This window comes from Salminus brasiliensis, chromosome 9 (assembly GCF_030463535.1).
Source record: "Salminus brasiliensis chromosome 9, fSalBra1.hap2, whole genome shotgun sequence".
NCBI classification, from domain to species: Eukaryota; Metazoa; Chordata; class Actinopteri; order Characiformes; family Bryconidae; genus Salminus; species Salminus brasiliensis.
The window spans coordinates 10,429,268-10,446,466 of record NC_132886.1 but is presented as its reverse complement, the minus strand read 5'-3'; the positions used below and the strand labels follow the sequence as shown (position 1 = coordinate 10,446,466).

The following is a 17,199-nucleotide window of genomic DNA, read 5'->3' as shown; positions in this document are numbered from 1 at the left end:
GTGTGCTTTGGTGCTTAAAGCATCTGCACAATGATCTTTCAGCTGGTTCCCATTTCTCCACCTTACCCTATGCTGATGTCGACCCATTGTTGAATTTCTTGATTTAGGTGTACACGAAAAAAAATATCTGAAAAAAAAATCTGGCCTGTTCTAACACTCATATTGTTGTCTGTCTTTCAGAGGCACTTTATGCAATGTGTATTACTGGAGGCTGGTGGTTGTGCCTCCCCAGCTGTTGGATCCCCTGGTCCTGATTGTATTTACGTAGACCAAGTCAAAGCCACTCTCCTACAGCTGGAGAGCCTAGACTCAGCCATTGAGGAACGGCTTTGCGCCCCGCCCACCCCGTGCCTCTCCTGTGCTGACTGGTTTCTTCCCTCAAGTGGCCGGGACCGCCTGGACGGAATTGGCAGCTCACCTATCCTCAACCGACTCACGGCCGCCATCAAACCCCCTTCGCCCAGCGTGATTAGCCGAACTCTGTTTGGAGAGCCGGGGTCTGGCTCTGGTTCTGCAGGGCTGAAGGGCAGAAGGCCGAGCCCACAGCGGAGTCTTTCAGACAGCGGGAGTGAAGGCCGCGGAGATACCTCTGTGACCTTCATGCTGGCGCACAGTCCTCACACTACACCCGATGCTGCACGCAGGATGCCCCCTGGTGGCTCACGCAGGGACTCTCTGGGGTCGGGGGGTTCAGATGGCAGCGGCGGCAGTGGAGGACTGTTTAAGGTTCCTATCTAATTATATTCTAGTCAGGGTTGGCCATATGCTCCTAAAATGATATAATGTTTCCCACTTTCTGGATGTTTCTATCACATCGGCCTGGTGAGTGTAACATCATGTTATGGCTGAGTGGGTAATATGTTGTAGTTCCTGCTCCTAGCTTTTTGTTTTTACCACTAACACATACTTATCAGGTATTAATGTCAAGACTTATTATCCAGTAAATTATTTAACTACTATAGAACTATGATTTGGTTAAACTCAGACAGTGTTTAAGCCTAGTCCTTGATCACATTTTCCTTTCAATTGAGTTCTCTGAATCTCCATTCAGAATGTTTTGTAGTCTGTGGGCTCTGAGTTGAATATAGCTGCTGTTATGATCTGAGAATTGCTTTTGGTTTGAATCCTGGGTCATGCAGCACAGCACAGGCATCTGTTATCTTGGGACTGGATAATTGGCCTTCCAAATTGGGGTAAAATTAGAAATATCTATTTTTTTAATGTTATGCTGTGTTATTACATAAATTATATTAATATTGTTATATAATATTTATTATATACATTATTATATATAGGTCTTATTACTTTATTATATATAATAAGTCTTAAATTACTTATTTTGGAAGTCCTTTTATGTAAGTTGTCAGTTGCTTAAAGGTTAAATGGCACTTTTGGCTGTCATGCAAAAACTTTGTATCTGCAAAATGGCAACATTACAGGTGAAAGAAAATTAATACAAGCTCTTAAGAGGCTGCTTCAATCTCTATAAAATCATGGGCACTTTCTCAATATGCTATACCAGGCAAATAACAGCCAAAATAACAGCCAATTATTTAGAAATGTAGTATTTTACTCAACATAAATATTAATCTTCATCTCCCCGAAGACTACATTCTTAAAAGCAATCTGCTGTAAAAAGAAAATAGTACATTAGTGCAGGATTTCTGATGCACCGAACTGCACTGAACTTAACTTAGCGGTAAGAGTAACCTGTCTGTTAAAATTGTTGATTTGCGTGAAGAGTAGATCTGCTAATCACAGTTATTTTTGACAAATGCCCCACATGCAATGCTGTCTTCCAGTGTGTCCAACGTTAACTAAAGAACTCCCACAGCCAGCACTGTAGTAGAGCTGGGCAATATGACAATATTTTATTGTATGATATTTTATCGTGATACACAATAAGCTTTTCTAAGCATTTTGAGAATACTGTTAGTGCTTAATAAACACTGTCTTTTTAATTAGACTGGTTTAATAAAAGTCTCTCTATTCTTTTTATTAAACTCTCTATTACTTGAAATATTGTAGTATTTTTACCGTATCGCCCAGCCCTACACTGTAGCTCCTTACTTATGAAGTGCCTTACATGCATAACGTACAGGCTTTTCTGTTAAGGCCTGTCGAGATGTTACAGAGAGAACTGATGTTTTTTCTCTTGCCTTGCTTTGACAGGGAGATCATGTCTGTGAAGTATGGTTTAGTCATCCATCGTTAATTTTCTGCCCCGGTTTCCTCCAGATCTAGGACATATATAGGAATATCAGGAGGCGCGGTAATGAATCAGACATGGACATCGCTCTCCTAATTCTAGCTGCCTTGACATATTTTATAGAAAGCCTGTGGCTCATAAATCCTCAGAAAGAAAGACGAGCTCAGCAAAGACAATGGAAACTGGTCTTTCATTGCATTTTTTAAAAATACTGCAGATCAGACTCAGAGCTGTAGGTGCTCCCAGGAATCAAAACATATGAGAAAACCACACTTACACAAGCCAGCGTCAGTGTGAATTCAGCAGTTGCTGCATTGATGAAAAGCAGATAATGCCAACAGTGCTTGTTTGTGTGGGGTGATGTTTAGTTTTAGATGTATTGCAGGTAAAGGGGATCTACAAATGTCAGCTGTACTGAACGTGTGTGTGTGTGTGTGTGTGTGTGTGTGTGTGTGTGTGTGTGTGTGTTGACTCCAGATGCCCAGACTGAAGCAGCCAAACCCCTTCTATCTGGGCTCCCTGAGGAAAAGCCTGACAGACAGAGAGACAGAGGAGATGCAGAACATTCTAAAGTGAGTCCAGACTGGATTTTGTGCTTAAACTGAGTCATGGGTGTGTTCGGAAATAGCTGCCTTCTTTTAGTAGAATTACATAAGAGCATATAAGAGTTTTCATGCCAGTGCAGCGCTACACTTCTGTTCCAGGCCTTTGCTTTAACTGAGAGTGTTGATTAAAGTGATGGATTAAAAGGGTTGTCATGTTTCTTTGAGATTAATGCTGATTAAAGGCCACATATGGTGTGTGTGTGTGTGTGTGTGTGTGTGTGTGTGTGTGTGTGTGTGTGTGTGTGTGTGTGTGTGTCAGGCTCACTGCAGGAGTAGAGAACACACTCTTCCACTATGTTCTTATGGAGACGGTGCAAGGTATCTTCATCGCGCCCACACACAGAGAGGTTTCCCAGCTCAGCGGCTCTATCCACCCTCAGCTCATTCGCAACTTCCACCACTGCTGCCTGTCCATACGGCACACCTTCCAGCAGAGCCTGCCACCAAGGGTACGAGGGGGTTGTGTGCGTAGGAAAATACAGTGTATATGCAGGAGTCAAGGCAATTTAGGAACATTGTAAAGCTCTAATAACTGTGTATTTACAAATCAGGCTTCTATCTAAAATTACCAGTCAGAATGTTGAGTAGTCCAGGATTAGTGTAGGCTTAATTCCTGCTTGGAAATCCAACCCTTTATGTAAGTTATCAGTTGCTTAAGAGGTTAAAGGTGCTTTTGGCTAATATCCAAATGTTTTAAATGTCCTTATCGAAATAACAGTGTATCTGAATGGAGATTCTATTCACTACATGAAATATCTGACCTTTGTTATGTTAACTCTATGTCTCTAATAATTGTCGCTAAATAACTATAATTACACATTAATAACCCCGGCAAAAACAATGTACCTACTGGTGATGTATTAACTGTTACAAATGTATTACAGTAGTATAGTTTGTGTAATTACTTGTATATTACCTTCAGTTTTGACTTTCACAAGTGTATCTCAGAAGCTGTAATTGCACATTCTCTTTAATATGCCTGTAGATGTGTAATAACAAGATGGAATAACTGTATTAGTATGAAAATGCTGCTTTTCCTGTTGATTAAGATGCTACAAAGTGAGGCGGATATATGTCTATTTACTCTAGCTATACTACTGTAATGCATCTGTCACAGCAAATATCACTAGTAGTTACATTGTTATGATATGGATTCTTACTGTGTAAATATGCAGTTAACATAAAGTCTAGGTTCTAGTCCATGGTGCCGGTTTGGATTGAGCCTAATCATTGGCTGTATTTCTCTTTCAATGGAAATCTCCATTCAGCTGCTTAGCTCACAACAAGGCTGAATCCTTGTCTGGGAAACCAGCACTGTAGCGTAGTGTAGAGGCAGAGAAACGGAGATACAGGCTCATGATGTTTGCCTATAAATTATAGTAATCATATCATAATTATAGTAATCATATTATCATTTTTTTTTTTTTTTAATTATCTGTGTTATATCAGGAAAGACGAGGGGCCGACAGGCCTCAGGCTTCCCGGGGGCTCGGTCCAGTTAAAGAACACGGTGTTCTGTTCCAGTGCAAACCAGAGAACTGGACTGACCAGAAGAAACCTCCCCCCACCATGACCTACTGGGTCATCGGGTACATATTTAATTTCCATTTCTCTTCTTCAGAGGTAACCGGTATATTGTGGTATGGGTGGTACAAGGTACAAGGTAATAAATTCAGTATGATTTATTGTGTGATACAGTTTGGGATCAACTTGGATAAACTGAAATATTCCTTTATGCTTTGAAGAGCACACTTTTCTTGCTTGAGGTTTTTAAATGGACAAAGGGCTTGAAGCAATTTTCCGTCTTGGTTAAATTGACGCTGAACTCAGCAGCCCTCGCAGCGTGGGCGGTTTGTTGTCTGTACTGATAAATCTAGTGGAAAGGAAAGGTAAATAGGTCTGAGTGCCGAGCAGATCACCTGCAGCTGGGCCTCAGTGGAATCTCAACCAAACCCAAGGCAGAAAGACCCGTCATTTATCAGTCCACTGCCTCTGTTTCCATGCAGTACATCCTCCGTTTTTCCATTACGTGCCTGCCGCCCTATTGCAATCACTCAGGTGTCAAGCATGCCGCCGTTATGCTGCGATCTGTAAATATGAAGGCCTAGATCACTGCTGTTTGCTCTTTGTGTGACCACAGGCACATTAGAAAACCATCAGTGCATCGCATTTGAAAACTCTTGTTGGGTTGTTTTGTGTTCCAGGCGGATGGTCCTAGAACCTGTACCTCAGGAGTTCTATGTGTGTTTCCACGACTCTGTGGCGGAGGTGCCGGTGGAGATGGCTTTCAGGCTGTCATTTGGATTGGCCATGTGATGTTCCCTCAGCGTTCCTGGGGCCCATCGACTGTGACATCCCACTCTACCTACAATGAATAAGGGCTTCTAACGTGCCTAATGAGGAAAACATGTCGGAAACTGTGTAAACCTCAGTTCAGGCCTAGTGTTTATAGCAATAGTGAGGGAACAATGGGCTGAGTTCAGCTTTGGCGCTTGATAAAAGTGAGTGCTGGCTTTAGAACTTGTATAGATGTGCAGTCTAGTCACTGAATGGTGTTCAGCTGACAGACCTGTCTGATGAAGCCAATGCCTTGCAGGCCTTCTGACTGGCTGGGAGGCCATCAGATGTGCCTGATGTAGTAAAAAATCTCAACAGTTATACCTCAGGTTGGGTGGTATTTCTTATATGTCAAAATGGGCAGATTAAATCTGACAAGCTTGAGAACAACGAAGCAATCTCTCATATTTCTATCATAGAAAATTATGAATGGATTAAGACACTGCTGTGAGAAACCCTGCCTCAATTCTTGCCAGTACAGAGCTCTGGGAGTCTCACCGCCTGTCTGCTTACGCTGTTTAAAGTATACTCCACCACTTTTCAACCTAATTATCTGCCATATCTGTAGCATGTGGTTTCTAACTTTGCGTCAGAAAACTCAGCAGGGAAATGTAATGAAATCATTTTTTTGTGGAAATCAGCCGAAATCAGCTAAATATGCGGCAAATAGACATTAGGCAGACAAATTCTGGACTATTAGACCAAAAACATTAGGAGAGAGCAGCTTGTTTTTCTTAAGACAGCAAAGGAAAAATTACTTGTTAATTCCCCAGTGACCTTTCGTCATTCAGGACCAAATGGAATATAATGGCTTGCTGTATTTCTACATACACTATATGGACAAAAGTATTAAGACACCAAAATTAAGGATATTAAAGACAGTTTATCTTGCGTTTGCTGTGAGGATTTGATCACACTCAGTGACGAGAGTGTTAATGTGGTCAGGGTGTTGGATGATCATCACCCCACCTCATTATCTGAGTCCTGTTCTATTGCCAGTACTTCTCTACATGGACTAGTCAAGTTTTGTGTGTGTGCATTTGCACATCTGTTTCTGCAGTGGGTGCAGCTTAAAGTAGCTAAATGCATTCATTACAAGGGGTGTCGACAAGCTTTTGGACATATAGTGAATCATCACAGTCATGCAACAACCTTGTACCTCCAAAAAGGCTATGCTGTTGACAGTAACACCCTTCCATCAAGATCCAGCCCTGTTGTTTTTTTAAGAAGGGGGAGATGTATATTTAATATGTAGCAGTTAATGTTTTCTACAGAATCTTTTTAAATGAATCATACTTTATATGCACATCAGACGTGTGGGGAAAAACACAAATAAATTTGCCATGTCTACTTGTAAGAATCTTTTGTTTATTTCAGTGCCAAAAACACAAACACGCTAAATAAATACAATAAACTTAACATTCACCCTTACATTGATTCAGCACACTGTTTTGGGGAATTTAACATAATTGAGTCAAATGGAAATGTCCATATAAATGTTCTCAATAGACCAAAGACGGTGGTCAAAGAGCTTTCTTTGGATCACATGGTTAAGAGGAATATTTACAAAGGCATGTGGATGTCCTGGATCAGAGTCCAATTTTTTTTCTTGCTAACGCAGCTAAAAAGTTAAAATAACAGTCAAATAAACCTCAGTTACGTGACCAAGTGGCCACGTTAAAAATAAATGGAAAGAACTGAGACAAAGAAATCTAGTTGCTGATTTACATTCTGAAGCAATGAAAAAACAAGTTTGCCAGAGGTGAGCAGACACAATTCGAAGGCCAGTAAGGATAAATAGGCCTCAGCATAAAATCTGGGTGTATTTGAACACAGGTCCAGAATTTATATTTGAAGAACCAAGGTAAGAATTTTATTCTCTTACAGTCTTTGCAATCCAAAATGACCTACTATTAGAAAAATACTGCACTCTACAGGGTGTAAAACTGATGAACTCCTGTTCTGTGTAGTATCTGGTTAGCAAGGATTTGGGTTACATGTTTTATAAGCTCCTCAAGCTGCACTCTCTACAAGCAACAGGTTCTTCTTGTAGCAGTCCAAACTGCAGAGTGGGGTCCCAGTCTTGGAGCATGAGTACTTCTTCAGATTGGAGCATCCAGAGACACCACAGCCAACTGGAGCTGGAGGCTGCGGCAGTGGCAGGGAAGGGGTCGGAGCAGGCACCCCAACGGGGTAAGAGATAGCTGCCCCCTGGGCAGAATCCGAGTAGCGCACCATGGGTACTTGTGCTTGCTTGGACTTTCGCTCTTTCATGCTCTTGATCTTGGCCTTGCTTGTCTTGGTAAGCCTCTCAATGGTCTGGTTCTTGTTCTCCTCTGCCTTTTTGGCAGCCTGGAGCCGCCTCTTACGGGCCCGTTCCTCACGCTTCTGCAGCATCTCGGCAGTCATCTCCTTCTCTTTGTAGCCCATGGGCAGCTCCAGCAGGGGCTGGCTCTGCTGCTTGTGCAAGAGTGCTTTCTGTTGAGAGAGAAGGACAAACTAAGTTGGATGTATTTCTATTCAAAGGTAAATTATATATTAACCTATATCTTTGTAATATGTGAAATATATCACCTTTGTAATATGTGAAATAAATCAGATTAGAATCTGTTAATTTGAAGTAAATTAGAGCAAATGATATGTTAACATTTGAAGAGCAATTAAAATAACTATAAGCCAGTTTATTCTAAATTGTTCGACACAAAAAAATGGTTTTCAGTGCAAAATAGCCACAGGTAAATTTAGTCTTGGATAATGATGGTCACACCATCCTAATGGACCAAAGAAGCAGTTCAGTGACAGGTTGCTGTCACAGAGCTGTTCTAAAGACAGACTTAAGAGATCCTTTGTTCCGAGAGACATTAGGCTCTTCAACTCTTTCCAGTGGGGCCGGAAGAGGGAGGAGGACCGAGTTTCATATGTTTAATCATAGGTTTAATCTGCACTATTTACACTTTACTGTACATTCTCTACATCTGCACTCCTGGACACTACTGACACTTCACTTTATTTAAATACCAATATATGCACATATTTATTCATTGTCATCTGTCTGCTGATACCCCGCTCCTCCTGCACATTATTCAGTCCTTATTTCTTATAACTGCACTGTCTTTCATCTCCGGTTGGTTCAAATGCATATTTTTAACAATTATTGTATTACAGTGCTGTATTGTGCCATACTGGCTACTGACTACTAAATTTCCTTCGGGATCAATAAAATATCTACATATCTAGTCCTGACTAGGCTGAACTATTTCCATGTATTACTATATTACAATCTCTAGTGTCCAAGATACCTGTCTGGCAGTGAGAAGAGACTCATCTATCTCTTTCTTGAGCTCTCCGTTATCATCCAGTTCTCCTTTCTCCAGTGCATCAAGCCACTTCTCCTCCTCATCCAAGGGACCTTCCACAAACGAATCTGTGTCCATATCCGGCAGCGGAGAAGGATCCAGGTTACTGTCCTCGTCTGGAAAATTAGACACAATGCAGAAAGCAAAATAAGACTATAAGATTCAGCTGGGACAGCAGCTCCTATATCATAGCTACTCAAACCAATCATAGCCAACAGGATGTGATATTTATATGTAATCAACTGAAGTAAACAACTACTGCTCAATAAACAGTGCTATGGTTCAGATATCTTAATATTTTAGTCTTGCACACTTTAAAACGAAAGATTGCATATGGGTATAGATAAGTATCAGTACTGGGAAATATCAGAAAAAAAGCTGTGCCGCATTTCAGAGGGGAACATTCTTAATGTAGTTCGATTCTGTAACAAATCTGAGTTCTGAGTAGAGGTTTAAACATCACAGTCTACTTTTAGATGTTCATCTTGAGTGAAGATATTTTAAAGGAAATAAAAGTATCAGTATCAAAATGATATTGATCACCCAGCCAGGCACGGTACTGCTCAATGGGAACTCCCTCTGAGGGCTCATCTTCGTCATCTTCATCATCGTCATCCGAGTCGTCATCACTATCCACAATCAAAGGAGACAGGGACCGCAGAGCCTCTGGAACCACCGTAAAGGTGGGCACACTACACCAGGGTGAATAAGACACAGGACAGAAGAACTACATAAGAGACCTTTCTCCTGCAGGGGCAGACTATATTACGACACGCAAGATGTTTACAAGGCTACTGTATGGGGATCCTGGGAAAGCCACAAATTCAACACATGATGCTTCCTATGGTTCTGTGTTAAGTTCTTACTCACGCAACACCACCAACCTTTTGGTGCCCAGTGTTTGCCCTCCTAATTTGATCTTCAGCTTCAGCTGTGGAGGTTTCAGCACAATGCCCGAGTCCGACTCCAGAGCCTCGGAGGAGAAGCTGTGTCCATCATCGCGGTGATGCTTCTTCTTATGTTTCTTGTGCTTCTTGTGCTTCTTCCTGTGGGCACTGTAGTCGTCTTCATCCCCTGATTGATAAAAGGACATTGTAAAGTAATCCAGACAAAACAGTGAAATGTCATCTAGGTGACTTTACAGATCAAGTAATCAACAAGGCTTAAAAACACTTCAGGGCGGCTGGAGCTGTGAGCTGCAATCATTCATTAGTGACATTCACAAACTCTCAAGCAAATTCTGGGAGCAAACATCACACTTAATATTTTAAAAAATCTACAACATGATAACCATCCTAAATATTGAAGAAATGTCATACTGAACTTTATGTATGTGGTTCCCAGGCCTGAGATTGGACAGCTCCCTAAAAAGGCACTGCTGTACTTCTCTACAGGGACTAGATAAAGTTCAGAGCTTTTCAGCATCTGGGTGCACTAAAGAGTAGCCGAATGCATTGATTATAAGAGGTGTCCACAAACATTTGGACATATGCTGTAGGTCTTGCGGTAGCTTGTATTGACTGGCACATCTAATGTAAGGAAGGGTTCCTGTCCTGCTTACTGTACCGCTCCGTTCAGCTCACCTCACTGTGTACGGCCGGCACTTACCTACAAGAAACCTGGGGTGAATCATGTCTTTCCTTTTCCCCATGTCTTCGTTGTGTGTGGACTCTCAGCTCGTCCACATTGTAGCAGAACTCGGCGAATTAAACGTGTCTACCCCCTGATGTAGCTAGCTAGCTTTCATGCACCAGGCTAGCCCCTGCTAGCTAGCAAAATAAGCGAGCTGCAGCCGGAAAAACGCTCTTAACCGCAAAAGGAGTCGAGTTATTAAACCAACAACTCCGCGCTTATCAGCCTTATTATACCATAACCATAATTACATGCGCAAAACATTACTTTGCGTCTTCTTAGTCTTGAGTTAGCCTCAATTTCCAAAGTACACCCGTTCCTAACCTTGTTTTCACGACGCAACGGATTGTGGGTAATGTAGTCCAACCGAACGCGGTTTCGCTGCGGTTCAAAGTCACCGTGAACTACATTACCCAGTAGGAGTATCTGCACACAACACAGGAGGACGCGAAAGGTTGGTCATATGTTGAACGTGGTGTCCTGATTAGTCTGCGGTCCCATATTTGAGATTTATTTACGAGAACAGCGTAATTCTAACTGTCCTTTTCTTACGTAGCTAGCTAATTAGTTGAATTAATAAACAGGTTTAATCTGCAGAGTGAGCAGCAGACAGCCACCTCACCTGCTCTATATACGACTGTATATATATATAGCACCCATACACTGCACTCCTCTACACTGTATTTCACTGCACTGCTGTGTGTCTCTCTTTAGAGAGATTATTAGTGTCAGTTTGCTTAACTCTAACTCTATCCCTGTTGCTCTCGACCTGTAGGAGACATGAACTACTCGAGGTTTCTGACAGCCGTGAGTGCGGCGAGGAAGCCTTCCCCCATACGCCTGCTGAGTAAGCCATGGTCCACCGAGCGGTCACGTTAGACAGCCAGTACAGACAGAAATAGATGCCCACACTGGAAGACAAAAAAAAATCAGTTAAATAATACTGTTTCTGGACAAATGCAATCAGTTTTACTAATTTACTATTTTTATTGGAATATTCTGACTATTTCCCATTGTATTTCCTAATGTTTTGCCTTGTAAGTATTTTAAGTATGTACTGGAATTGTCTTAATAATACACTGCTAGATTATTGAGTGGATTATTTTATAATTTATTTATTATTTATCATTACACACATTACTGTTTTAAAGTATATTTGCCAGTAATTTCACTGCGTAAAAAATTCAGTTCAAGCTAAATATGTTGTATTAATTATTGTAGTTTTTATTCAAGTCAAACAATCACATGACAAAAGTGAAAAAAGTGATATTTAAAAAAAATATTCACCTTGTCTAGATAAAATGATGAGAAAATCAAATTAAAAAGTATAGGAGTGAGTTAATCACTCCCAAAATATTGTAAAAAGTTTTTTTCTATATTCTATAATTGATATATAATTGATATATAATTCTGTATTTTTGGGATGTGTAGTTTTAGTGGGGGATCTTTAAAGGTTAAATACAAGTTTAAAATAGGAAAAAACATCAACAGCAAGGGATCCTTCTTTAATTCTCTCTTTCTGTTCTCCCTGTCCAGCGGAGCTCCAGCAGCGCTCTCCCTCAACCTTGATTTCTCTTGCTGGAGGAGCCCCAAACCCCAACACCTTCCCCTTCCTCTCCGCTACCATTAAAGTGAAGAATGGGGAAACAGTTGTGTTTGATGAGACTATGATGAAGAGGGCTTTGCAGTATTCTGGCTCTGTTGGGTAAATCTCTCAGATTAAGATTGTCAGACAGTATTCTATAATTCAGTTTATAGCCCTGATAAGCAATTATTGGTAAGCAAACACTGTAACCTACTACTGTATGTCTTTATGGCTGCATACCTTCAGTATACCTGAGTTGGTCTCATGGATGAAGGAGCTCCAGAAGAGACTGCATGACCCTCCCACAATCAACTACAGCCCAGAAAGAGGCCAGATGGAGATGTGTGTCACCACTGGCAGCCAGGAGGGACTCTGCAAGGTATTATCTTTCTTCTCAGTGATATCACCTTACTCCACTGTCCTGGTTTCTCCACCATCTTCGATCATAGATCTCGGTGACTAGTCCAGATTGTTAGTCAGCAATGTTATTATGTTATATGTAAATGAGCTCTCTATCCAATCAGTTTTTTGCTGTGTGCTTTCATCATTAATAGCTTCTCACATATTTGAACCAAATTAATTACAAATGACATTAATTACACTGTTTAGTCTGTACTGCCCTCTGAGCATGACTGTCTTAAAATGTGGTCTACATTCTGTAGAAAAGCCCAACAGCTTAAATGTAATTGAGTTTGTTGTGATGTACACGACTGTTCTGAAGTTTGCAATTAATTGAAATATTAATCTTTGTTAATTTAATTAGATTAGATTAAATGTGTAGCTTTACACATTATTAAAGGCACTGTATATGATTCTGGAGAACAACTGCTGATATTTGAGTAAACACACCCTCCCTCTTTAGAGCTCCTTCAGAAGCTCCGCTCCCCAAATTCATGCTTGTGAATCGTCTTGCTGGCATGGCAAATAAATTGCTTTAGCTAGTTTAGCATTTGCGACAACTGCTGCTAAGCAAACCAGTAAGCAAAAACATTCTCAAACGGGACAAAACAATAATAATTCAACATTACCCACCTACCCAGCAGTGATAGAGCAACACCTTCCTCCCTTTCCATGCCTTTTAAAGTTAGAGGTCTCTCCCCCACCCAAACTCCCCACCAGTGTTTACACATGTCTTTGCCTGAGAAACGTTTTGTTTCTCAGACATTTTGCCTTGACAATGCGAGTAGTTCTTCCCTACCACTCCCCTTCCCCCACCCCTAATTGGCTGCTATAATGTTGTGTTTCTTGGTCCAAGCCACTTTGTTCATTTCCCATTTACAGAGCCAAGTCTGAGTACAAACACTGGACTTTTTTCAATGTGCAAACAGACTGGTGAGTTAGTGAACCATAGGGAAACATTTCATGAAAAAAAGTGTGGCGAGGCGTTTGGGTTGGAATCGTATACAGTACCTTTAACAACCCAATACTGTTAGGTATTTCACTTAATATTGAGTATTGGAACAGTAGTAAATGATTAAATTCTAAATTCAATGAAATACTTGAAATGTAATGATCTATTTAGAAGACATTTCTTTCAAGAATTCTGGCTCTCATTGATCGCCACTTTTAAAAACTTTAGGTGTTCTGGATATAATGTTTTTCATTTTGATGTTCTGCAGCTTCCTCTAAAGTAATTTTAACAGCTCTGTTCATCATTCTAAACATTTACCATTACTTTATTTAGATACTCGGTTTCCTACAAACAGTTTGAACTCATCAGTTTGATCCTAGGTTTATATAATAACATGAAAATAACATTAATAACATTGTTTCCAAACTTTTGAATGGCTGTATATTACATCACAGTGTTCAGTCTAATGCATGTAGTGCACTGCCTCTCTGCTACAAATGTTTATTCCTTTATCACACCTTCACACACAAGTTCTGTTCAGACAATGCCACGTCCAAAAGAGCATAATTGGCTTTGCTCTGTGTGAGGGCTAGGGTGGTCTTCCTGCTCCCCTCATCATAATACTTGTGTGGTTGTCTGTTAGCTGACATAATTGGCTGTTCTCTTTCAAGTGTGTCCAGCCTTTCAGTGACATTGTGTTAGGGGCAGTTTGGAAAGAGTCACATGTCTGAAAGCATTTGAATTTAATGTGTGAAAAATGTCTGATGTTGATGTTGTATAAATGAGGCTCAGGTCTGTATATGTGCTCTGTAAGAGCTTAGTGCACCTTGGACCAGCTTTTAATAGATCTGGTGTTTTGACCACAGTCAATATCATTCACTTGTATGTCAAAACTGTTTACAAAGGTTAATAGTCTCTGGTCTTCTTCTTCACTGAAGGTGTTTGAAATGCTTGTCAACCCTGGTGATAACGTGCTTCTTGATGCCCCCACATATTCAGGAACTCTGGCAGCGGTAAGAGTTTTCCCTCATTTGATATTTCGAGACCAGCCTTGTGGTACTTCCTATAAAGGTTAAATGCAGGGTTAGTGTAGATTGAACAGCCCTTACTTTGCCTCATTCCATCATTCTCTTCTTCTCCTCTGACCTTTCATCCATTAAACTTCACTCACAGCTCCGACCGCTGGGCTGTAACGTCGTTAATGTGCCCAGTGATCAATACGGTATGATCCCGGATGGCCTAAGAGACGTTCTGTCCCAGTGGGACCCAGCAGAAGCACACAAACCTGACAGCACTACACCCAAGGTCCTCTACACCATCCCCAATGGAGGCAATCCCACTGGAGCCTCTATGACCTTAGAGAGGAAGCAGAAAGTCTATGAGGTACTGGTTTCCTCCAAGTTGAAAAAGTAAACATATGAAATGTAAATACTTCAGTCTTCAGGACCGATAATGCAATCCAGTAAAGCCAGTATGTCTTTGTCTTTGTTTTTTTCTACAGCTCGCAAGGAAGTATGACTTTCTTATCATTGAGGACGACCCATATTATTTCCTGCAGTTTCAGAAGGTACCTGTTGGTTTATTGGTCTTATGGTGTTAGTCATTAACATATTATTGGTGTTATCTGCTCAAGCTGATAACCTCTGTAATGTTGAACTGATAAGATGTTGGCCACCGTTCAAGCCTTTAAACTCAAAGGTTCTGTATGTTGATCCAAAGAGTAGAGCGCTGTGGGGTGTACACAGTCAGCCATAACATTAGCACCACTGACACATGAAGTGAAAAACATTGATGATCTTCATCTGCAGTGGCATCTGCTGGATATATTTGACAGCAAGTGAACAGTCAGTTCTTGAAGGTGATGAAGGTGTTAAAAACAAGAGCCAAACTGTGATGGCTAGACAACTGGGTCAGAGCATCTCCAAAACATTAGGCAGGTCTTATATTTTCTGGTATGCTGAGGGTCAGTGCCTACCGAAAGTGCTCCAAGAAAAGACAACTGATAAACTAGCGACAGGGTAATGGGCACTTAAGGCTCATTGATGCAATCCATGAAGGCCCCACCTCACAGGTCACCTTACAGGACAAGGATCTGCTGCTAACGTCTTGGGGTCAGATACCACAGGACACCTTCAGAGGACTTGTGGCTCACATGGTCAGATTTGTTGTGGCAGCACAAGGAGGGCTCTACTCAATATTAGACAGATGGTGCTAATGTTATAGCTGATTGGTGTATAAAACACTGATAAATTATCCTCTTAGCAAATGTTGTTGTTTGCTAAGAGGATAATTTTTGTTTGTTTGTTATTGTTGTTTTTTATTGCTTTAGAATAACTATGAATAAACAACTAAATGTATTGTGATTTGATGAATGTGAGCATGATAGCTTGAACACTTTCACATCTTTCCTCGAGGAAGCCCAGTATTTACAGTTCCCGTCCAATACCTAGTCTATCTAATGCACTGTTCTCCCACACTGTTCCTGGAGAGCTACATTTCTGTAGGATTTAACTCCAATTCAGATCGGACACACTCCATTCAGCTATTTAGAGACTTCTGAAGGCTGTAAATAGTTGGATCGGGTGGGGGCAAGTAGGGTAAATATTGTGTATTGTGAAACATGTCTTCAAATATTGTTAGTATTTTTACCATATTGCCCAGCCCTAGTTCTAACTGTTCCTTTAGCCAACATAGCTTTATTAAAACACTGGTGATGACATTCAGCTGCTCAAATACTGACAAATAACACTTTGTAAAAACTGACTACTGACTTTTTACAAGCCAAAACACTCTGAAAGTAACCTACCATTTTCCCCTTTTCCAGCCATGGGCTCCTACATTTCTGTCTATGGATGTTGATGGACGTGTTATACGCACAGACTCCTTTTCTAAGATCCTGTCATCAGGGTAAGTGCAAGTTATATATATATATAAAACAAATAAACAACAAAAAATAAACAGGTTTATGGAGTAGCTTGATGGGCCATTCCAATGTGGTCAATAGTGAATGGAAATTTACTATTAGCCACTGATTAGTATGATGTCATTTGCATACTTTTAGTAAACGTTTATGCTATTATTATATTCTAGACAGACAAAACAGTGCATATAGAAATGTAAAGCATAGTTCACACACATATTTACTGTTATTTATTATTAGCAACATTAACTTTTGACTGTGGTATTTGTTTCAGTCTGCGTGAAGGACTGACATTATGGCCTGAAAACACTTACTAACTGCGAAGCACGACTGCCTTCTAGCTCCAGTGTTTATCAGAGTTACTCAGTAACTCACTAAGGCAGTGAGATGGAAAAAAGACCCAAGAGAGCCACTGTGCTCCCATTTGTTTGGAGAGCTACTGGTGATGAAAGTAATCCGCTCAAATCTGGTGGCATAAGCTAATTAAATTAGCTCACTCTCCTGCACAGCAAACAGCATCATCACAGCGGTCACATTTACTTTAGCCCAACAGTTTGACTACATCAGGGGTGGGGAGCTCTGGTTAGGAGGGTCTGATTTCTGCACAGTTTTGTGCTTTTCTGTTTTATAAATTAAACGTACCTGTACATTTTTAGGTTTAGTAGATGTATTCGAGGCGGGAAACACGTAGCTATGCTGGACTCTGGCCCTCAGTTCCCCACTGCTGCAGTGTGTGTAGTCTTAGTGGGTCTGGACAAGAGAAAAAGAAAAACAGAGAGATGGAGTAGTCCTGTCCCAGAGTCCTGGCGCCTGTAACACTGCGCTCCTCCTTCAAGACCAGAAGCATGTCATCAGCATAGAGAACCTTAAGGGCTTTAGTGTGCTTTGGGACAGACACATGTGATGTACAGGCTCTGCGTGTACCATTCCTGGCGAGATGATGTTTCAAAGGAGATCATTTGCAGGGTCTCCCAGGTGCTGTAACTGTCTACGTATTGGCTGTATTGTCAGGAGATCACAAGTGGAGTCATCTGTGGCTGGGAGTCCAAGAGAACATAATTGGCTTTGCGGGCTCTGGGTGGGTTGGATGACTCATCAGTCAGTGCTGTGCTAGCAGGTATCTGTTAGCCGATGTAACAGAATTTTGCAGTTGGCTGTTTGTAGCAGTCCGAAAGATATGACCGTTCTCAGAATATCGGCATCA

The 17,199-nt window shown here is 41.0% G+C and overlaps 3 protein-coding genes across 5 annotated transcripts in view; 2 read left to right on the top strand and 1 right to left on the bottom strand.

Moving 5' to 3' along the window:
• Positions 1–6,526, top strand: part of intu (inturned planar cell polarity protein) — a 31,393-nt gene extending 24,867 nt beyond the window's left edge. For both annotated transcript variants that reach the window (XM_072687390.1, XM_072687389.1), the window contains exons 12-16: positions 181–726; positions 2,687–2,781; positions 3,074–3,263; positions 4,264–4,403; positions 5,019–6,526. In XM_072687390.1, the coding sequence (XP_072543491.1) occupies positions 181–726; positions 2,687–2,781; positions 3,074–3,263; positions 4,264–4,403; positions 5,019–5,130 (1,083 nt within the window). In that variant the 3' untranslated portion in view covers positions 5,131–6,526. The remainder of the gene's footprint in view (positions 1–180; positions 727–2,686; positions 2,782–3,073; positions 3,264–4,263; positions 4,404–5,018) is intronic.
• ino80b (INO80 complex subunit B) lies at positions 6,500–10,673 on the bottom strand. The gene is made up of 5 exons (XM_072687394.1): positions 10,116–10,673; positions 9,392–9,581; positions 9,051–9,199; positions 8,451–8,623; positions 6,500–7,629 (listed from the first exon to the last, which is right to left on the bottom strand). The coding sequence occupies exons 1-5, from the start codon at positions 10,156–10,158 to the stop codon at positions 7,165–7,167; spliced, it is 1,020 nt and encodes a 339-aa protein (XP_072543495.1). The 5' UTR covers positions 10,159–10,673; the 3' UTR covers positions 6,500–7,164.
• The window catches only part of aadat (aminoadipate aminotransferase), a 14,443-nt gene continuing 7,285 nt past the window's right edge, over positions 10,042–17,199 (top strand). Inside the window, exons 1-8 of one of the 2 annotated variants that reach the window (XM_072687391.1) lie at positions 10,042–10,131; positions 10,915–10,986; positions 11,676–11,844; positions 11,971–12,103; positions 14,014–14,088; positions 14,249–14,458; positions 14,577–14,642; positions 15,900–15,982. In XM_072687391.1, coding sequence (XP_072543492.1) covers positions 10,920–10,986; positions 11,676–11,844; positions 11,971–12,103; positions 14,014–14,088; positions 14,249–14,458; positions 14,577–14,642; positions 15,900–15,982 — 803 coding nt within the window. In that variant the 5' untranslated portion in view covers positions 10,042–10,131; positions 10,915–10,919. Of the gene's footprint in view, positions 10,132–10,564; positions 10,594–10,914; positions 10,987–11,675; positions 11,845–11,970; positions 12,104–14,013; positions 14,089–14,248; positions 14,459–14,576; positions 14,643–15,899; positions 15,983–17,199 lie in introns of those variants that run through there. The other variant, XM_072687392.1, reaches the window with a different exon arrangement.

Excerpts from the sequence above, each read along its gene's own strand:
- ino80b (XM_072687394.1), bottom strand. The coding sequence starts at position 10,158 with ATGGGGAAAAGGAAAGACATGATTCACCCCAGGTTTCTTGTAG. Across the intron at positions 9,200-9,391 it reads CAAACACTGGGCACCAAAAG|TGTGCCCACCTTTACGGTGG; the intron begins GTTGGTGGTGTT and ends ACCCTGGTGTAG. Across the intron at positions 7,630-8,450 it reads CTCTTCTCACTGCCAGACAG|AAAGCACTCTTGCACAAGCA; the intron begins GTATCTTGGACA and ends CTCTCTCAACAG.